At 34.0% G+C, this 23,914-nt stretch overlaps 1 protein-coding gene across 1 annotated transcript; it reads right to left on the reverse strand.

Annotated features, from left to right (window-relative positions):
* Window positions 1-6,720: 6,720 nt before the first annotated feature.
* Window positions 6,721-8,179, reverse strand: LOC107792816 (uncharacterized). The gene is made up of 2 exons (XM_016615053.2): window positions 7,990-8,179; window positions 6,721-7,322 (listed from the first exon to the last, which is right to left on the reverse strand). The coding sequence occupies exons 1-2, from the start codon at window positions 8,110-8,112 to the stop codon at window positions 6,906-6,908; spliced, it is 540 nt and encodes a 179-aa protein (XP_016470539.1). The 5' UTR covers window positions 8,113-8,179; the 3' UTR covers window positions 6,721-6,905.
* Between the last annotated feature and the right edge of the window lie 15,735 nt (window positions 8,180-23,914).

The following is a 23,914-nucleotide window of genomic DNA, read 5'->3' on the forward strand; positions in this document are numbered from 1 at the left end:
TATATAATATCTACTCTAAAGATTAAGAGGATAGAGGGTCTCCCTTCCATAGATTCGATTGGGATTGATTCTCAGGATCGAGCCCTTATCAAAGGCGTGCCTACCGACACCTGTCAAAGTCTTCAGAGCATATTGATGTCCAAATTGTCTATTCCTCCAGCAAGATTAACACATTTTACTAACAATAAATTAACCTTATATTCTACTATTTGCAGCTTGTTCTCAACGTTCAAGAGAGTAATTTCCTTACATAGAGAATCATGTAATTGAAATCAACACATTGTAGATGATAGAGTTGCACAGCTCAAATATTTGCATTTATCCTATGCTTAATATAACAAATCATGTATTTTTAGAGCTTCCGTTTGCACAGCTGGTAAAAGAGATAGTATATAGCTCGAGCAAAAATTTTAATATCACCTAACTCATGACAAATTACAGTTTTCTCCTCCTCGACAGGATTTTTTGGTTTAAAAGGATAGTTGCTTTGTTTCACTAAAAATAAGTTAAAGCCTTTTATGCATTACCACTCCCACATTTCGACCTCTTAACCACATGATTTTATTACACATCTTAAACTGAGTCGCTCTCATGCAGTGGCGGACCCAGACTTTTATACAAGTGGGTTGAGATATACACTGAAGTGCTAAAAATTAATCGATAATAAAACCGATGCTGAGTTAACAAACAAACGGGGTTTACCAACTGCTCTTTAGTTTGGTTCTAACAAAACCTTTAAAAAAATTTGTCCACAACTCTTTATTTTGTTTTCAAGCCATACTATTAAATTTTGATTTACATATATCACGCACCTAAATATTAACAACATATCTATCTACCTTTACAATTTAATAATTTATTGAACTTAAGCTTTTTTTTTACAAATTTTACTGTAACAAATATAAGTTTGATCTATATTAAAATACTAAACTCTATTTATTTATTAATTTTAATTTAACTTGCACTAATTGTTAACAAAAGAAAAAACAAAAAGATCTAAGCTAAATTAATAATTTCATATAGAAATTTTAAAACTATGAAAAGAGACTAAACTAAAATAAATATAAAAGAAGACGAAGAAGGAGTGCACAAGGAGAACACAGGAGATTTTCTAGTTTATCACATGTAAAAATAAAGAAGCTGTCAGCATTTTGAAAAATGTGAAAAAAAAGCTAATAATGCTGGAATTTGGGTTCGAACACGCAACCATTTGGTACCCCACTTGAACCATCCGACCATGGCACAACTTTGAAATTTTTTATTTTGTGCCTCACACAACTAACGCTAGTTGTGTGAGACCTTTTTTTAACCTCGTGGTCCCAGAATTTTGTGGACTCAAATGTGTAAGATATGGATCCACAAGTGTGTGAGATAGAAAGAGGCCTCACACAATTAATGTCAGTTGTGTGAGGCACACAATAAAATCACCCCACAGCTTTGGTTAAGGGGGTTCAACTGCTTTATGTTTATAGTAGTTTGTGTCTTTGAAAATTAATTTTTATGCAGCGGGTTCAATTGAACCCCCTTGAACCTATGTGGGTCCGCCCCTGCTCCCATGGGTAAAAAAGGCGAACGACTTTTCGCTAAAGACATTCATATTTTTAATATAGTATAGATAGATATAAATTTTGTAAGGCAAATCTCTATTTGGTTGAAACTCTTCTCCTTTTGAGTGAATGGAATTACTTCAGCTCGAATGTCTTAGGTCAATTGGAAGGATGAGTGCCTACCTATATCAACTTTGTTTGGTCATTCTTTCTTTACTCAAGCAATAGATGTCTCGAAACACACTTGCAGGACTAATTTAAATTCATGTAGTGTAACACTCATTAAAAGAAAAACCGCTTCCTAACTGAAATTTATCACCATTTCCAAAGCTCAAACCTAAGACACTTTTGGTTAAGAGCGGAGGAATCCAATTCATCCATGCCATAGGCGGCAGTATGATTAGGAATTAGAAGACAAATACAGATCAAGACACTTGGCCATAGGACCATAGACCACATTAACCATAGGAATTTGTTAGAACCTGGGGAAAGAAATTGATGCTAAAATATCCCCATTCATAATCTACAGCCCACTACTTTACCAAGCTCGAATTGCATTCAGATAAACAGGTCACAGTTCTATGTTGGACAATGAACAATAGGTTTACCCTGACCATAAACATAAAGAAACCCAAGCATTTGGTTGGTGGTATAAAATGAGAAGGTAAACAGATTTATCCCGCGAGTTCAACACACACACATATTCGTCTAAGCTACAAATGATCACCTCGCTGAAACTTCTCTTTGCATGATTTAGCTGAAGACAATATGTTGCAGACAACATTCTCTGAGTCCTGTAACTGTTAGTTCCGTCTGTCAATAGACCCTGTACTTAACTGGAATTTAAGAAGCCACCTACTGAACCCCTAACCAGTAGAGAGTACATCACTTCCATCCACAAACTCCAAAGACACGGTTAATAAAAACTGTGGCCAAACAAAGATTCATATCCTTTATACAACAACAACAACAACAACCCAGTGGAATCTCACAAATGGGGTCTGGAGAGGGTAGTATGTACACAGACCTTACCCCTATCTATGAAGATAGAGAGGTTGTTTCCGAAAGACCCTCAGGTCAAGAACGTAAAAAAAAATGGAGCAATAGAGAAATAATAACAACAACAATGTAATAAGACAGTGTAAGCAAATAATACAACGAATAATAACAGAGATCCAGGGATATGAAACTATAAGAATAGTGTTAATCTTATTGCTAATACTGACATACCGTATAGAAACAAGGGACTAGGAATAGGAAGGTACCCGACCAGTACTACTACTACTACTGGTAAGACAAGGCAAAACTCTAGACTATCTATCAACCCACCACCCTAATTTTTGACCTCCACACCTTTTTATCGAGGGTCATATCCTCGGTAAGTTGGAGCAGAGTCATGTCCTGCCTAATCACCTCACCTAGTTCTTCTTAGGCCTTCCTCTACCCCTCCCCTGGCTCGCCACGGGCAACCTCCTAACCGGGGCATCAGCGTCACTCCTCTTCACATGACCAAACCATCTCAAGCCTCGATTCTCTCAACTCCTCTTCCACAAGAGCCACACCCACTTTGTCCCTACTATATATATTCCTAATCTTATCTTTTTCTGGTATGCTCACACATCCACGGCAACATCCTCATCTCTGCTACTTTCATCTTCTGGGCATGAGATTTCTTGACTGGTCAACACTCGGCTCAATACAACATGGCCGGTCTATCCAAAATATTACATTTTCAACAAATGTAGACAATAGGACAGCTTATTTAGACTTTAGTGAATAATCTGGAAGAATTTTAGGAAGTTATGGGCTCCCTTCACTTGTAACCGGGACGATGCCTGAAAGTTTTGTGAATTACAGTACTTCATTAGCAAGTCTACTCTTATTCACCCTTCCTAAGTTCCCTAATATTCCTAAAGATGGGGTTAAGAAGTTAAAAGTAAGAACACATAGATATTAACATAATATTTATTTTGACTCCTGATAACCCCAGAACAAGAAAAAAAATGGGGAAGGATCAACTCCATCCAGAGAATGAACCTACAGAAACACAAGGCACAAAACCATGTGATGAACCTACCAGATATATGAGCTTTATCAACAAATCAAAGATCTTCCTGTAATTTCCAAACTAAAGACCAATCTGAGTCCACCCACTCATTTGCTCCACAAGGAAACGGGACAGTGCGAGCTAAGTCTGTAGACTCTGTTACATTGTTTACATTCCTGTATGCAAAATCTCCAATAGGCCAAATAAGTATTCCTCTTCTTTCCCAGAAAATTCAGCTAACACGTATGGTCAGTTTGTGTTAGTCTATTTTCTCCTAGATATTGGATACTATGCATTTGCATTAGTCTATTTTACATGGACTAGTGTTCAAGAATCACCCTTATCCATACTGCATCGAGTCTTGAGAAACACTCTCAAATATGCTATGTAGATCAGAATGGTGAGGACTGAGGCAAATCAATGGCAGCAAACCCCCGAAGGAATCTCTACGCAATCAGTACAAAAATCTACATAACAGTGGCAGGGTGCAAAGATCCTCATACGAATGTAGTCTCTAGTAGATGTTGGAGAAGGGTAGTGACATTGTTAATTTGACCAAGAATAGAAAATAGATTTGCAGGGATCATATTGGATTAGATCAGTCTAGAGGAAAGGCTATTTGGTTTAGTCGAATAAAAACTATATTAACATATAGTGTCTGCAATCATTCAATAAACTGAACATAAGATTTAGCCGAACATACACCAAGTATGGAGCAAAAGTATATTTACTCTCAGTCTCTCACACACTAAACCTTTGCAGACACTAAGAGTCTTTTTGTATACATTTTTATTCTTTTGCTAACAGTAACCATTTGGGGCATGTAAAGTCCCGTAGCCATTATACACCATTTCCATCATGACTGATCACATAGGCACCCACAGAAACTAAATACTGCCAGCTAGAAGTCGAAAACAAAAGTCACACGCGGAAAAGCTAAGAAAAGAAAAGTACTATTATAGCGTAAATACTAGCTAAAAATCTATTCTTGCAAGAAATTATTACCAAACAAGACAACGTCAAAACAAATTACTTATCAAACTAGAATAATCTCATACGCTTCACAAAAATCATCATATTGCCTTTACTTCCATGACAGCAATTAAGCTTAATTTTAAAAATAAAATAAAAAACCGCTGCTGCAACGCACAAACATGAAACAAACTAACAACATAAAGAAGCAAAGGAGAAAATGGAAATTACTCTAATAAGAAAGAGGAAAAAAACAGAAGCCCGATTCTTAAAAAATAAAGCTAGTGTTGCCCATAAAAATCCTTTATACATAGTCCATTGTTCCCACTGCCAATGGTCCTCCGGGATTTCTTGATTATAAAAAGAAATCCTTTATACTTGGTTAAATCAATTCTAAACTGATGAACTTACCACAACTCTCTTCCTATACTGTAAAGGAAAACAGAGAAAGAATAATGGAGGAGTCCTTTATCAGGAATGAACTTTCCACAATTTCCGCCCTTCCATCAGGTACAACACCATCACAGTCCTTAAATCAAGTGAATGCTATCTCACAGACTGAAACATTCGGGATGTTAAAAGACACTACAGTTCAATTTCTTGGAAGATATCTAGTGGAAATTCATCCAGGAAAAGTTATGATGTTCCCGCTTTACAAAATTAACCACTTCTTGGGGAATAATAGTGCACTAAGGAAAGAATGAAATCATTGGTATGTATCATGCAATATGAGTAGTAGGTGCAAAATAAAGATAATAAAACAGAAGATCAGAAAAATATAGTAGTAGAAGATAATAGACAATGAAACAGAAGTTAATGACCTCGATCTTCAAAAATATAATAGACACCTTAGTATCTAATCATTGTCATGGCTAAATTGTGATACTAAAAAGATGGGACAACACAAATTGCTAACGAACTGTGCCCATAAGACAAGCATAATAGACACTATGGAAAGCTCTTACAACAAATCATGTACCAAAGGCCGTAAGACAACTCCAAGAGAAAACGAACACTACAGAATTTCAAGCTAATGTCTTCACATGTGCAAATAGATAACTTTTTGTTGAAAATGCAGTACCGATGAAAATGGAACAACTGAATTGAAAGACAAGCCTAGAACGGATGTAAGAAGCCATTAAAAAGAGGATAAGGGTCACCTAACCTTACAAATCAACATATAGCACAAATACTAGAACCTACCTTCTAGACATGCTCATACATGTCAGAATCTGCAAAGAGAGAGACTTGCATATTGGGCTCTTCGATCAAGTGAAGATGAGGGTAGCAATGCAATGCAAGGATCATATAGCAGGGGATGTTTACTCAGGAAGGAGAGTAGGTGGTCATATACAAAGAAGGAAGTCAAGTCGCTTAAAGAAGAAAAAAACTTGCCAAAGCAAAAATTCAAGAGGCAGAGTTTCGGAGAGACTACAATGAGCTACAACAGGAATATGAAAAATATAAACAATTAACATAAGAACTTTTTCCTTTTCTGATAAGGTATAATTTTTTATTAACAATTGGGGGAAACCCTGTATACAAGCCGTATGCCAAAAAAAGAGAACCTACACCAAAATATGGTTCTCAACAAAAGGAGCCAAATCCCCTATACGGATAGGGACCTCATGCATACACCAAAAAGAAAAGAAACAAAAGACCAATTTACATTAACATAAGAAATTTATCAGGCTGAACATTTGAATGGAGGAAGACTAAAAGATTTGGTCTTTCCATGGAAAATTGGACATCGAAGAAACTGAAGAAAGTGAGTATATTATAATAATGTAGAGCTGCTCTCAATGAAGGCAGCCCAAATTGCATACACAATTTATTCCCACAAATTCCTAGTCATTTTCAAACAGAAACATAAAGTATCAGACAATTTGCTTTTCTAGTTTGTAACATAATCAGTTGCTTTCTCAATGGCACATTTACCTGATCATTTCACAGTTCCATCATGTGCAGCAGTCACAAATTCACTTAAATTTGCTGAATTTCTTTTCCAATCAAGTGTTTTTTTTTAGCTTTGACTATTCCATCAGTAAAAGATATCCTGAATTTTCTAATACCCATTTCAATATTGAACGTAAAAGAAGTACATCACTGTTACTTCTTCCAAAGAATATTTTTCCCATACTACAAAGTGTGTACGATTACATCTTTGAACATTAGTTTGATTCAATAACTGGAAAGCAGCTCATCTGTTTCAAGCTACAAAGTTTTACATGCCTCCAATATATAATTAACATAAAACCATAGAACTCCATATAGCTTTTCAAAATTAAACTAACAACATTTCCAAGAAAATTCAAATTATTCCAAAGAAAATAGATGATTTACCTAGGAATATAAGACCTCATACTGCTCCAAGGGAACTTTGCTGCTGCAGCACCAACATCTGAAGAACGTTCTCCACCACGTTCACGATCACGACCACGACTGAATCTCCTCTCTGAACTACTCCTCGTGTCTCTCTTCTCGTCAAGCCAATGCATCTTCTTAGGCTCGTCATCCTCAACAATGCTAGACTTAGATTTCTTGCTCATATTTTTCTTTTCCTCTTCGATCATTCGTATAGGATAAAGATCCCTCGATATAGACAAAGGGTTCTTAAGTGTAACATAAGCTTTTTTGTAGTCTGGTTTAGCAATTAATAGCCCGCCTCTTTTCTTCTTCTTTCCATCCATGTTTAAAGTTTGGACCTTTTCAACTTCAAAGCCGTATAGTGACTCCAATGCCCTCTTTATCTCAATCTATACATAAAATTCTTAGAAATATTAAAATCTTTGGTATCAGAGAATCGCTTATTATTGAATAGAACAAAATAGATAGTGAAGATTCATATAGCTTATGTTGGGATTGATGGATTGCCATTGTATTTACAGCAAACGATACACATCATTTCATAATATATCGTATTGTATTGTATTGTACTGTATCATTTGATGAATACAATGTTTGGAAAGATTGTATCGTTTGTTGTTGTTTCATGATATCACACACCAGCAATATAAAGAATAAACTTGCAATATTATAAAGAAAAATTATGTTGCAATATATATTGTATTATATAAAAAGGTAGGATAAATGATAAAATAAAATTATTTAATAATAATGAAGGATGATATGAGAGAAAAAGACAAGATAATGGCGTAACCACACCAAATCGGTGGTTACATAAAGTAGTACATTTCATCGTTACGTAATGACGGACAACGATATGATACAATAAAATTTAAGTAACAAACAATACAAAGATTGTATTTAAAATACAATACGATACAATACAATAGGTAACAACCATCCAAACAAGCTGTTAGAAACAACTGAAAACTTTTTATTTCACCTCCATTACTCCATAACATAAAATGGGATCGAATGGAGTAGTAATAATGTGAAATATAATAAAAAAGATGTTACCTTGGAAGCAGAGGGGATGGTTTTGAGGGAGATCTCAGTGATGTTGGAGAAAGAGGACGGCATGAGAAGCTTAATCGGAAGATTAGCGAAGTTTACAACTCTTCTTCCTAATCGACTTCCCATGATTCTTTTGATCAGTCACTGTAATTCCGAACTCTCAGCAATGGCGTCTCGGTGTAGGGAATGAGGGTATAACTGTGGGTTGGGCCTAAATGTGCGTGGGCTCTAGCACTCTACTACGCCGAAATTGCACGGGGCGCCCCGTTTTAATCTGTAGCCGCCTTGTCTTTCTGTTTGCACTCGTACCCGTTTTTTGTTAAAAGTCATTTGAAAAGACTATTTTGCCCTTCTTTATTAAAAGACTACTTTCTCTCCAAGTATACGCTAGTCCTCTATTGTCTCTGTCTCTCACTCCTATTATTCGCGTTTTTTGATTTGTTCCTCTAAAATCAAACGGTTTTCGTTGTTGTTGATTTTTCAACTGCTAGTCGTCGTTGTTCCCACACTATAATTTAATCACAGGTACATTGCATTAACCTTCTGGGTTTTATTTTACGATTTAATTTCTGGTTTTGGTTTTAATAGTCATGCATTAGTTTTACTTTTACGATTGTGTTTTTAGGTTTTTTGAACGAGTGTTTATGTTGTTGATGAAAATTCTATATTTATGCTTTTTGAACAAGTATTTAAAAAATTTGAGAGTTAAATATATGATACTATTTAAGAGCTGAAGTATTATTTGTTTTATAATAGTTCAATGATACCTTAGATAAACAGAATTTGTGTTTTGTTTTTTGTCAAAACTACAACATGTTTTTTTGCTGAATGTTTTGTGTTTGTAACTGGTAAAGTCCAGCTTAAGGAGCTGAAGTTTTTGTGTTTGTTACTGGTGAACTTCAGCTCTAGAGCTGAAGTTTTTGTTTTATAACTGTCGAACTTCAGCCTTCTTAGGTATTGAAGTTTTAACTGATCTTTTTGATACTGTCGTGATGTTATTTTTTGTAACTTTTACTTTTTTGAACAGATGGCTCCCAAAGCACCTAAAGATCCTAATGCAGCTAAAGTAGGCAAAGCACCTAGACAACCTATAATACCCCCAGGTCCTTTTGTCCCTGCTCCTCCACCTACAAGACCATGACAAAGATATTTTGAGTTTGGAGATTGGTTTAACTGTAAGGGTTACTGGAAGGGGAACCATGATTTGAAGAAATTAATTGCAACTTTCTTGACTCCTACATAACGGGATAAGCTTACTAATGGTGCATTTCAATACATTATGGCTATGGAGAATTTTCAATGCAGCATGAAGTTGGTTCATTGTCTGTATCTTTCTCGAATATTCACCAATGATCGAGACTCCATTAGTTTCAAGATTTTTGGTCATGATGTTTCTTTCACCCTTGAAGACTTTCACATTATGTGCGGTTTGCGGATCACAACACATAATATTAAAAAACCAATTAATCGAGAGAGCAATATTCTGAAGCGGTATTTTGGTAAGTCCAAGGGTGTGACTTTGAAGGATATTCGAAGTTTTATGACTCGCAACGAAATTCCAAAGAATGATGTGAATCACGTACATGTATGCGAGAGTGATGATGATGCTGTTAAGCTTATGGAAATTCTTGTTGTAGAGTCTATTTTGTTTGGGAAAAATACGGAGTCATGTGTGATGAAGGAGTATGCATCTATTGTTGAAGATGATAAGGTTTGTGCTGAATATCCTTGGGGTAATATGGCTTATGAGAAACTCATTTATTCACTGAAACATGCATTGGACAAGCAGAACAAATTACATTCAACTGAGTATAAACTTGGTGGATTTCCATATCCGTTATGTGCTTGGTTCTATGAGCGCTTCCCAGATGTTCGGGAGAGGTATATAAGAGAGGATGAGTACCTTGATACCCCTCAGGTTTCCAGGATGTTACGTTATGTATGTGTGGGAGAGCCTAAATTTGCTGAACTTTATCATATATTCAATACTCATGAAGTAAGTTACTTTTTTTTGTCTTTGTGTTAATATGTTGATGTATTAGTTTTTTTCTCCTCATAATATACTTTTTTGTATTAAACAGAGATATCGCGACTTTAGGGTATTGGATATAATTCCTACAAAAGAGGAATTGAATTCAATGCCTTTAATTCGTTCAAAGGTAGTTAATGCAGTTCCTTCAACTGGTGAATCACCACGTACTCTGAGTCGATCAAAAGAAGCGAATCAAATTCCTATCATTGATGAATCACCACGTAGTCGGAGTCGATCAAAAGAACAAAATCGAATTCCTTTTATTGGCGAATCATCTCGTACCCAGAGTCGTTCTACCCGTTCTACATCTGACTTTGATGACAATGAATTACTTGAGACAATATGTTCTGTAAGTTTTGATCTGAAGTTTTTTGGTTTTGTTTTTGTAAAAGTACAACATGTTTTTCAGCTGAAGTTTTCTTCTATATCTGAATTTTTGTTGTTTATCTCTTCTAGAGGTTAACGACGGAGGTTCAAAGGCATGCAGAAAAAGAAAGAAGCACGATCGTGAACGAAGTTTTCGATAAGTTTAAAAAGGATGAGCGATCTGCTATTGTTGATGTGGTTTTTGTAAAAGTGAAGCTAAGCTAATTTATAGAGAAGTCTTTTTATTTCTGCTGATGTTATTCAGATTAATCATTGTTAGTAATTTTTTTTCTAGGAATATTTCGATGAGAAGTTTGAACAGTTGCTTAAGATTGTCAACAAATCAAATGAAATGGACGATGACAATTTTGATTTGAGTAACCATCGAGAATATGATAGGGTGATTGACTGTTACGAACCTCCATCGGATATTAATGCATCAGATAAAGTCGCAGATGTAAATGCTACACGTGAGGAAACGTCTTTTGAAGGCGATCAACATGTTCAGAAACAAGTTGAAGAGAAACGTTCCAGTGCTGATATATTGAGCAGAGATGTAAATGATGAAGAACAGTTAGCAACTAAGAATGTTGGAAGCAAGCAATGTGCAGATAATCAAGTTGAAGAACATGCTGCTCATGATCCATCGCGTAAAGTCGCAGATGATAATGCTACACGTAAGGAAGCGGCTGGTGAATGCGATGAACATGTTCAACAACAAGGTGCATATGATCAAGTTATTGGTACTGAAAAACATGCATCGAGTTATTCTTTGGAAAGTGATATTGGACAGGACAATTTGTTTGATGGAGCACTAGCTATTTGCAAGGAAATTTTAGGTGGTGATACGCAGGAAATTGTTACTACAGGTATAAAGTGTGAAGTTTGTAATAGTTCATAAAAATATATAACAAAAAACACAAAACATGAAACAAAACTTCAGTTGAAGATTTTTTTTTGTAGTTGTCGAACTTCAGCTCTAGAGCTGAAATTTTTGTTTTTGTAACTGTCGAACTTCAGCCTTCTTAGAGATTAAAGTTTTAACTGATCTTTTTGATAATGTCCTGTAGTGAAATATTCCCTACATGTATAAATTTTTACTATGTTATATATATAGAAAAACTAGTTGATCTATTCCCCCTCTTTATGAATATGCAGTGGAAGTTGAAACTAGTTGTGCTTCAATTGACACAACTCAAAATGTCTCTGATGATGCTATAGGTAGAGTTGAGAAAAACCTTCCAGATAATACTCCAATGCTCCTCGACGTTGGTGCACAATTGAATGAAGCTGGAATTGCTGATACCGAGAAAGGCATGCAGCCTGGGGAAACCACAGCGGAAGACAAACGTCAAGGTATTCTATAGATCATGAATTTATTACATTTGATCGAAGTATATTTTTTACAGTTTGAAACTTTACATATTTTATTTTCTTTGTTGTGTTTTTGAATGATTTTTCAGAAAGACTCGAGGCAGCTCAAAAAGAATTTGGTGAGCTTATGCAGCTATATCAAAGTCAGTCATTGACCTTCAGAAGAGAATTGGCTGCCAATCATTGGGCTCATGGAAAGTGGAAAAAAGATAGCGGCTATGAATTATATTTTTTTTATTTTTTTCGCATGAAGATACAGGCATATCTGAAGGTAAAGGAAATGGATCTGTTGGAATACAAACACCATCTGTGTCTCAACACTTAGACCAGGTAGTTATTTTCTGCAATTCGATTACAAGTTGTTTTTTTGCCTAATGTGTGTTTTGTATCAGTTTTATTTATGTTTATATTTTCCTTGCTTTTGCAGATATCATCTGATGCATCGCAACTTCTTCCAAATCCTAAGAGAAGGAAGATTTCCAGTTCTCCTATGTGTGACACCAGTGATATCCCCAACTTCAATTTATGTTCATTTTCTCTTGGTAGTACACAATGGACTGATTCAGAAGGTAATTCTGATGCTGTTGTTGTTCGGGAAGAGAGACAAGAACGTAATGAACAGCAGGGAGTTGGTCAAGTATCTGCCACTATGGCTGTGGTTTCTCCCCCTGCTGGTGAACAACATCAGTTAGTTGTGATGGAGCAGCAGGAAGAGCAAGCAAAAGGAAAACCAACAAAAAAAGGGAAAAGGATTCGTATGAAGAGTATTTGGTTGAGATCTCCTTACGTAGTTCATAAACGAAAGGAAAAGGGGCAAGATTGGAAAGTCGGAAAGAATATACGAAGGTGTTCCTTCTATTATGTTAATCAAGACAGTGGATTGATGCAAAGATTTACAGAGTGGTTGGAGATGGATGCCAGTGAATATGATTCCAATCCATTCAGATTAGCTGGAATTGATATTCGAAAATCATTCTTTACCGAGCTTATGGATCCTAACTCTGATCTTGCGGATGAAGTAAGTTATTAAATTTGTTTTTTGAATTGGTTTTCAACTGTATTTCCCAAAACTTTAGCTTATTTTTTATAGTAAAGTTTTTGTACTGTAATTTGGAAAACTTCAACATTATTCATACTAAAATGCTGAAGTTTTTAGCTTATTTGCTAACACTTAAGCCTAATCGTGCTGAAGTTTTTGACATGCATTCTCTAGTTTTTTTCAAAACTTTTAAATCAAACATGCTGAAGTTTTTTAGATTATTTTCTAACACTTCCAACTGAATATGCTTAAGTTTTTGTCATGCTGTTTGTAGTTTTTTCACATGTTATCATTTGTTGTTGTTCATTTGCAACATATGGATGTGGGAATATATTACTTGCGCAAAAATATTGCTATCACCTTCCAGCTTATCCAAAATCAAGATTTGCAGTAACTGATTTAATTTTTGATCAGTATATGACTAAGCTGGCTGGTATTCATCCTTCAGAAGAACAGATGGATAAAATTAGAAAAAGGAAGCAAAAGAGAATGGAGGATAAAAAAAAGAGCAAATCAAAGAGAAAGAGGATATCCAAACAACAAGCTCAAGAAGAAGAAGAAGAAGAAGAAGAAGCGGTTATTCAACCACTTATGAACTTTAGTTGGTTTGAGGAAGAATCAACGAATGAAAAGATGGCCAACTACGTAAAAGGCCTCGACCTTTCCTGTGGTATCTCATGGGCATCTGCCAGAAAAGTATTCTTTCCATTTCGACTTAAGCCAATGACGGGCCAGAGATCCATGCACTACTTTTTGGAATTCTGGACTTTAAAGATAAATTTATATATGTGTATAATTCCATGGGCAATGTAACATATGAGCATACTATTGAACATGTCAGAAATTATGCCCGCTTGATCCCACACTGTCTCAAATGCTTGGAATTTGGGGCACACAATAAATTTTATGGGGATAGTCCTGTGGAAAAATTTCAATTAAGTGGATGAGCTCACCGCAACAGACTAACAAGTACGTGTTTCGCATATGTTTTATCATGCATCTTATGTTTATTATTTTTTGCCCTTGTGTTAACTATTTTTTCATGTTTTTTTTAGTGTTGATTGTGGTGTATTTGCTCTTAAGTTAATTGATATGCGGTTGAATAAAGAAGATGTCTTCAATTTCGATCAAAGTCAGTCATTGACCTTCAGGAGAGAATTGTCTACCAATCTTTGGGCTCATGGAAAGTGGAAAAAAGATAGCGGCTATGAAACTCCAGAAGAACAACAAGGACATGATTATGGAGATTTTGAAGAGACTGTGTAAATTTTTTGATTAGAGGATTGGTTGCACATAATTTGTATTTTGTGAATATACATTAAGTATTTTTTAATTTCACTTTTGTTCATACAAATATGTTTCTGTCTTTTATTATGAATTTTAAGTACATTTTTGTTGAAAAAACTTAAGCATGAAGTAAATGACTTCTGCTTTTTAAGTTGAAGTTTTGGTTAAAAGTCATAACAAAAGTATCGACTGAAGGACAAAAACTTCCGCTTATCAAATGTTGATGTTTTTAGAAATACACTAAAAAACCTCAGCACGTTGAGCTGAAGTTTCTTTGAAAAAGTTGTACGAAAAAAATATTGAATCCAACAAAAAAACTTCAGCTTATCAAGAGCCGAAGTTTTTAGAAATACACTAAATAACTTCAGTAGAATGTGCTGAAGTGTTTTGAAAAAGATGTACGACAAAAACTATTGAATCCAATACAAAAACTTCAGCTTTATCAAGGGCTGAAGTTTTTAGAAATACACTAAAATTCTTCAGCACATTGGGCTATATTTTTTGCATTTTCTAGCTACTTTTTGTCATTTATCACCTATACCACCTACTTTTTGTGACCTTATTTTTTACTATTTTTTTATTGCATTTACCAACTACTAGCATTTACCTCTTACTTGTTTGCCAACTACTTATCTTGTTACATTCAATTTCTCTGAACAAAAAACAGTTAACAATATCTTCAACATTTATAGATATTAAATTGATTAGGTGCACTCTTTGGCTATATTAATAATCTCTTCACTTGAAAATTTTCATTGTCATCCATAGACTTATATCATATTTCTTTAAATTTATATTCAAAGGAAAACAAGAAAATATTGGCAGAGACATGCTTATTTGGTGTAGCAGGGAGTTCATGGGAAGCAAAGATAATGAAGGAAAAGTCTAAATACTTCATATGTGAAGGAGAGTGGCCAGATCAAACACTCGAGCTTCTGGACAATTTTCTATTTTTACTAGTTGATAAATCTAACTTTTAGTAAAATTGTCCTGGGGCTCGAGTATTTGATGTGGCCACTCTCCGTCACATATGAAGTTTTTTGAACTTCTCCTTCATTATCTTTGCTTCCCACGAATTTCCAGCTGCACACCAGTAAGCATGTCTTTGCCAACATTTTCTTATTTTTTTTTTCTTATGAAAGAAGACGGGAGTTGCTAAAAAAATCATAGTACTAAACTTTGTCAATCTGTGTGTGACAGAAAACGCTTTGGTGGAATTAAATTTGGGGTGTTTGTCTTATAGCTCATGGTGTTGTAGCGAATTTGCATGAATGGCTTTTCACACTTAGTGAGCCCTCACAGATGCACATATGTGGAAAATGCAATAATATGCCAAATGTAATTCAGAGGTCCGTACAAGTTGGTAAAGAAAGGTGCTCGTATTGCCGCTTTTGTGAATCAGTTGAAGACATAGTGAAGGTTCATGGAATTTTGTTAAGAAACCCAATAAGAGCAACTAGGACATGTCTATGGCGAATATGAAGACACTCTGTCAATTTTTTGAATAGAGAATAACTTGTAAACAAAAAATTAATTTTTTTTTTTCAAGGATGTAAGCGAAAACAAAATTGGATTGTGTGAATATACATTATTTTGTGTGATTTATGTGATGTGTTTTAAATTTTTATTCTATTCGCATTAATTAGTTTTTTAGTATACTTGGATTGATTCAAATATGCTAAACTTCAGTATGAAGTAAATAACTTCTGCTTTTTAAGCTGAAGTTTTGGTTAAAAGTCATAACAAAAGTGTTAAATGTAGAACAAAAACTTAAGCTTTTTCTGCGTAAGTTATTTGAAAAAGCTTTACAACAAAAAATATCGAGTCCAGGATAAAAACTTTTAGCTTATCAAGTGCTGAAGGTTTTAGAAATGAACTAAATAACTTCAACACATGGAGTTGAAGTTATTTGAAAAAGTTTTACAACAAAAACTATCGAGTCCAGGAGAAAAACTTCAGCTCATCAAGTGCTGAAGTTGTCAGAAATGAACTAACTAACTTTAGCTCCATTAGCCGAAGTTTTTGAAAAAGCATTTAGAACAAAACTATTGAATGCACGATGAAAAACTTCAGCTTATTATGTGCTGAAGTTTTATAAATGAACTAAATTACTTCAGCACATTGGGCTGAAGTTTTTGAAAAAGCTTATGACAAAAACTTCAGCATGTTTTGGTATTTTTTTAAGTTGATACTTATCTTTTTTGCATTTACTATCTACTTTTTGTCTTTTGTCACCTACTTCATCTTTCATTTAAATTTATTTCACCATATAGTAAATGATCCGAAAAGTTATTTTTCAGGCTGAAGTTATTTTTTTATTATAGAAAAACTGAGTGCTTATTAGGGCTGAAGTTACATTTCTTTTTGCATTTACCACATACTTGTTTTACCACCTACCTATCTTGTTTCATTCAATTTCTCTGAACGTAAAACAGTAAAAATACCTGAAAAGTTATTTTTACATTTATAGATATTAAATTGATTAGGTGAACTCTTTGTTTATATTAACAATCTCTTCACTTGAAAATTTCATAGTCATTCATAAACTTCCATCATATTTCTTTAAATTTATATTCATCCTTAGTCTTTTAGCTTTTGTTAAAGAAAGAATGTCTGGTGGAAGCGGAAGTAGGAAGCCTAATTTTGATGAAATCATGCATAAGTGGGAGACTTTGAAGTGTGAGTGGTACAATAACAAACCGATGACTAATCTTATGCTTTTGTGGGATCAAATAAAGACCGATTGGGAGAGAATCAGGCCACAATTCTTTGCCAATGAATCATTCCAGAACAGGCTTAACCTGGAACGTAGTTGTGGAGGTTATTCAACCTCGTTCGACAAGGTTGTGCAGCAGTTTGATAGTTTTCAGTTCCCCAGCTGGAACGACTATTCCAAGCTGCAAAACAACCTGAAGACTCTTCTTTGTCTTATGGACAGAGTAATCGTCGAACAAAGTCAGTTGCGTGATGAATTCGACAAGTTGAAGATTGATATCCTTGGATTCAGTGGTCTTTTGCCCGACTACCCTATAGTTATCTGTGATACTGATGATGATGATGAGATATTTAGAGAAATTGAGGAGTATTGTGATGATGATGATGGTGGTGGTGATGATTGTTAGTGTTTGTAATCCTTTTTTATGTTTTAATGCTGTGTTTTTTTGTTTACTTCAGCCCAGAGAGCTGAAGTTTTTAAGTTCATTTTGTATAACTTCAGCCCTGAGAGCCGATGTTTTTGTTTGTAGTGTGTGTGTGGTTCTCATCTCTTTTTGTATTAATGTAATTCTCATCCTCTTTCTTCTTAGCTTTCTATTCGCATTATCTTTGTTATTTGTTGGTATTTGCTTTATACTTCTTAGTTGGTTTTTATGTTTAGTTTTTGTAATTCTTTTTTATGTTTTTATGCTGTACTTTTTTGTTTACTTCAGCATATTCATTAATGAATATGCTGAAGTTATTAAGTTCATTTTCTATAACTTCAGCTTATCGATGCTGAAGATTTTGTTTGTACATGCTGTGTTGTACGCGTATGTGCGTATGTGTGAGTGTGCGTGTGTGTGTGTGTGTGTGTGTGTTTGTGTTAAGGATATGTATTTCACATACTGTAACCTGAAGTTTTTTCTCGCAGAAGTCATTGCATACTTTTTTAAAATGCATCCAAACCTGTAACAAAAATGAGTGATTTGTATTTTAGTAGTATATAAATTAGTCCAAGAGCTTCTTTTTTTTATTCCTATGAAAAAAATCACATTTCAAATATGTCATACAATAATAAAAGTCTAAATTCAGACCAAGGATTATTGAAGGTTGGAGTATTTTTCAGTGTGTTTCTTTGAATATGGATGAGGTGCTGGAGAAGACAAGCAAGTTGTTCTGTTATGCCCAACTTGTTTACATCGACTGCATTTGGTAGACTTGAATGGTACTGATTCAGTCACAGGTATATGCCTCTTCTTTTGTCTTCTTCCTTGTAAAATCTCTACATCGGGAGGTTTTGTAATCTCAGATTGTACATTTTGTGGTATATCCCATGATTTTTGATCTCCCACGATATTCACATGTCCTTCATATGTTTTCAACCATGTTTCCTTTGAATACCAATTTGAGCAGTAATCAGATTTCTGCAGATATCTCTTATTAATAACAATAATTGCATGTGGACAGGGAAGTTCATCAAGTTGGAATTCCAGGCAGTCACAAGTTCTCTTCTTTAAGTCCACAATGAATTCGATTCCTTCACTATTTATTCTGAACGACATTGAATCAAGGTTGAACACCTAACAAGGAATAAAAAATTAAGACAAACTATATTAGTGTATTGTTGCTTCAAAAAGAAAAAAGTATGAATTTTTTTAAATGTAAGCAGTAAATCACTGCAACAGATATAAAAAGCTGAAGTTAATAAATATACTCACAAACATTTTACAAGCCAAGTCCATCTTCTTAGTCATCTCTTCTTCTGCCCATATTGATACTCTGTGAAAAGTTTCATTTGCCTTTTTTCGTTCGTAAAACCACTCTCGTAACTTTTCTTTGATGAAATCTAACATTCTTAAAATAGGCATTTCTCTCCTTTTTAGTAAAACAGAATTCATTGATTCTACCATATTTGTTGTTAGCATATCATAATGTCGCCGCGGGAACCACGATCGAGCCCATCTCTCTGGAGGCTCTTCCATTATGTAATTGTATGTTTTCTTGTCAATACTTTTGAGTTGGGACATTAACTGATTAAAATCTTCACGTTTGTATGACCTTGCAGCACTTTGAAAAAGATTTATTACCGTGGCTTTTGTATGTCTTTGCTTTAAATTTTTCTCAAAGTGATAGAGGCAGATACCATGGTGAGCTTCAGTAAAAACTTTTCTAATCCCATTTGCAATCAATTGGTTTCTATCTGACAAGAAAATCAATTCATGATGGACTTGAATTGCTTTTCTCATTTCCCCGAAGAACCAAATGTATGCCTCATTGTTTCCTGATTCTGCTACACCAAAACATAAAGGAAAGATTTGATTGTTTGCATCCTTTGATACAACAACAAATAGAACACCATGATATTTGGACTTTAAAAACGTTGCATCTACTGTAATAACGGGTCTACAGTAGGACCAACCAGCTAGTGATGCCGTAGGAGCAAAGAACATGTAAGCAAATATGTACAGTGAAACACAAAAAAATAAATCATTAGGTGTGAAGTTTTTCAAATAGGAATATTTGAAACTTCGGGCTGATGGTTACCTATTCTGCACATCTCTTTTTATGCTTGTGTACATTCCTGGGTTTTTGCACACCATCATGTGTAGGTATGAAGGAAGAATCTGGTAGTTCTCTTCAGGTGACCCCCTTATGCAAGCAACAACTTTTTGAATAGCACGCCATGCCTTGTGATAACCAATGTCAATTTCAAATTTCTTTTTCATTTCATTTTCTACAAAGGCTGGTGTAACCTCTATCTTTTTGTCTCGAACATGTTCTATAATTTGTTCACTTATAAAATTTGATGTAGCATGCTTCTAATATGATTTTCTTGCATCAACCGAACATTCATGGATGTTATGATATTTTATCACCCTGAATAGTGTGGAATTTTTTATTTTGGTAGCATGTACATTCCAATCACATTTGTCCACGATGCATTTCAGCTTGTATCTCTTTGAACATGATCTAACAATAGTGAATTTAACTTTCTGATTTATCTCCAAGCTGCAGAAAAATTTAGTCATGTTTTGTTTGTTCTCAAAAATTGATCCAACTCTTACTTCCTCAGGCAACGCATCATGCCCAAGTATTTTACATGGTGGAGATTCTTTCAGCTTTCTCCTCACCCTTTTTCTTGATTTCTGAGAAGCACAAGAACTTTCAGCAATTTCTTCAATTCTATCTGATGTTATCGGTATACTCTCCATGTTTACGTCATCTTCATTGTTGCTTATCATTGCAGAAGGTAACAAAAAGGTTTGTTGGATTGTGTGTTGGTTGTCAATTTGCATTATTAGCTGTCCTTCTTCTTCTTGGTCATCGACAAACTGGTTTGAATTTATTGGAGGATGGGGTAATTGTTGCAACATTATATATTCTGAAGCAGCTGTAATGTTAGAAGGTTGTAGTTCATTGTCTACTTCCATTATTGGATGTCCTACTTCATGTTCAAAAGGTTCTGAATATATCACATATGCAAGAGATTGTTTGAATGCTGCAGATTCTGAAGGTTGTATTTTTTCGATGATGAAATGACAATTCTTGTAGAATGAATCAGTTGTAAGCAAATGTATACATGTACTGAGTTCTTCATCTGAAGTTACAAGCATTCTTTTGCTTGTATTTAGTTTGATATCAAATCATACTTTTAGTGCATATCTGGTTGAATCAATATTTGCAACTTCACTAATTTTCTTCAGGAAAGTATTGAATGATATGTGCTTATTAAGTAGAACAAGTTTTGTATCATGATCCAAGTATTTGAAATCAGGAGTCCAACTCCCATTGAAAGTTATAACAACGCAAATCGAACTCATCCTGCACATTCATGTTTAGTGGCAAGTATTAGGAAAGTGAACAGAAGAATTTTTAGGTTGTTTATGCTCAAGTTTTTACAAATGAACTAAATCACTTAGGCATCTTCTGTTGAAATTTTTTGGAAAAAGATGTATGAAATAATTAATGAATGCTGCACAGAAAACTTCAGCTTATTAAGTGCAGAAGTTTTTAGAAATAAGCTTAATAACTTCAGCATATCAGCTGAAGTTTTTTTGAAAAAGTTGTATGACAGGTATTCATGAATGCAGGGAAAACAACTTCAGTTCATTAGGTGCTGAAGATTTTAGAAATGAACTAAAGAACTTCAACACATTAGGCTGAAGTTTTTTTGAAAATTTTTTTTGTGCATTATGAAATTTTAATTGATGTTTTATTTTTTTGATATGAAGTTTTTCCAAAAAATGAAAATAAAATACATAGTGTAGGAGAAAAACTTCAGCTCCATTACCGAAGTTTTTACAGATTAACTAAAAAACTTCAGCACCCGTGCCGAAGTTTTTTGTGCAATATGAAATTTTAATTTATGTTTTATTTTTTAACCAGTGTAGGAGGAAAACTTCAGCTCGTCCCGCTGAAGTTTTTAAATATTAACTAAAAAGTTTCAACACCTATGCCGAAGTTTTTTGTGCATAGGTGTTTTAAATATTAAAACACTCATATAATATTTTAATATAATTTTTAGTATATTTGTCGGATTAGAATGTTAGAATTCATCGTCAAACAGATTTAGAATGCAAATTCACCATATCAGTGATGTTCGTCAAACAACTTCAATCAATCAATCAGAAAACATATAATTCAAAAACTATTTTGAATTCTAGAGATGAATTTGAATACTTACAATGTATTTGAATTTGAATTTGGAATTTGAATCTGGTTGCGAGAGGCAATCTCAGGAGAGACAGACTGATGGAGGAGATACAGAGGAGATCTGGAATTTGAATCTGGGTATGCTTGATGCAACTTTTATATGTTTTGGAAGGGGTATAATGGTCATATTATTACGGATTTTTTGTTAGTTGGTTACGAAATCAATAGTTTTTAAAAATAGGGTATAAGTTAAAAGGTGACATAAAAATAGGGTACGACTGCAATTCGCCCCTCTACTACATTTTTTGTATAGATCCATGCTCTAGTCATTTGTCATAGACTTACCAAAATTAGTCAAACACATATAAAAATTAAAAAATTAAATAAATAAGGTTTTCTCTCTCAAAGAATCACATACAAAAATTACCTTCCATATTTCTAAGCGTGATTAACATCATTAGATGAAAGACGAAAAGGAAATTTCATGAATGAGGTAGCAAATAAGGTGATGAAATACAAAAAAAATATACAATATTCCAAAAATCTAAGCAAAAAAGTAACTTCTTCAATGAGTATAGTTGAAATTCATTGAAAACATATAGATAAGTCAATATATAAAATTTGAGGAAGATTGGAGGTGATTTGGACTGGTTTTTATCAAAATTCGTAATTAAATCAAGTTTAAAAAAATATTCTGCGACACATGTATCTCACACACCGATATACATGGATATACATGGATATACATGTGATACACAATTAATACAAATATGATACATAAATAATACGCAATGTGATACAAATATATTCAAACCATCGCAAAACTTCACCAAACCATTCCAAAACTGAGATTCAAACTCCTTAATATGCACTCAATCTATTCTAAGAACACTCACTCAAAAGAAAGCAAAAATTTGACTTTTTTTTTTCTTCTACAAATAGCTAATTGGCTAATATTAGTAATATTTTATAAATTGACCAATTTTTATAATGAGATACCTATAAATGGACATAGCTGGTAATTTTCCCAAAAAATTATAATCACTTCACTGGAAGTTGGGGTGTCAAAAAATTTAATCTATCCAAACATGAAGAGATTTGGGCGCATTCGATGTGGAAATATATTTAAAAGAATTCTGTTTGTCCTCATGTATTATATGAGCCAAAATCACGATATCACAAGCTGTTCTAACCATTTTGCCAAAAATATTTTAATGGTCTTTCGGTGTTTAAAAAAATAGAGCACATTTTTCCTCAAAGAAAAAATCATTCTTCGAAAATAATTGTATTGTATTGTTTAATGATAAATTTGATAATCACTTAAATTTATATTGTGCCGCATTTGTTTATATCCTTTTTGTGGTGACTAGAAATAAAAACTAATAATAACATAAATTAGCTTTTGTGGTGACTATGATTGCCACAAAAGTAAATAAATACGTCACAAAATAGATTTCGCTGCTCTCACAGCGAAGAGGTTGCCAGAGAACATCACCACTAAACACCTTATTTCTTTTAGTGATAGTTGTTCTTTGGTTTCTTAGCATGATGAAAACCGTCTAAACTTTAATAAATCCTCTATGTTCTACAAAAATTGGGACTGTATTATTCCCAATGTAAATATGATTTCTAGACAGAGTACTGATGTCTAATTCTGTTCTAATCATCAATAAATTCTTTAACCTGTTATGGCTCCCAAACTTCAGCATTGAAAAAAGAAATTGCAGTGAGTTCCTGTATTTTAGCTAATTCCTAAAGTACTAAAGAAAACATTTGTATCACATTATTTCCAAACCACCAAAGTATATTTAGGACATCAGAATTGTATGTAAGTACCTTTGATGTCCAAATTGTCTATTCCTCCAGCAAGAACACATTTTACTAACTCAAAATTAACCTCATATTCTACTGTTTGCAGCTTGTTCTTAACGTTCAAGAAAGTAATTTTCTTACATATAGAATCATATAACCGAAATTAACACATTGTACATGATGGAGTTGCACAACTCACATATTTGCTTTATCTTTACTTAATATAACAAATCATGCTTTTTTAGAACTTCCGTTTGTGGCAGAAAAGAGGCATATAGCTTGATCACAAATTTTAATATCACCTAACTCAAAGCAAATTGCAGTTTTCTCCACTCCGACAGGAATTTTGGTGAAAAAGTACAGTTGCTTTGTTTAAATTAACTACATGTTCATATTGTTGCTCGTAAAGATGATAAACAAATTTTACCTATAAGTAATGGTGGCAAAATGGATAAAAGAAAATAGTTATTCACCCATATTATTTATTAAAAATAGGTTGGATAATGAACTTTTTAAAAACGAGGCAAATATGGATAAGAACTATATGGGTCCAAATTTGGACAAGCACGAACGTTGATGAGCACGACGAACGACGAGATCCACACAGCTCGACATATTGCAGAGGGCAACCTTAAGGCGAACAAGAGACGGTACGCCCCTTGCAGTAG

Source organism: Nicotiana tabacum, chromosome 7 (assembly GCF_000715075.1).
Source record: "Nicotiana tabacum cultivar K326 chromosome 7, ASM71507v2, whole genome shotgun sequence".
In the NCBI taxonomy this organism is placed as follows: domain Eukaryota; kingdom Viridiplantae; phylum Streptophyta; class Magnoliopsida; order Solanales; family Solanaceae; genus Nicotiana; species Nicotiana tabacum.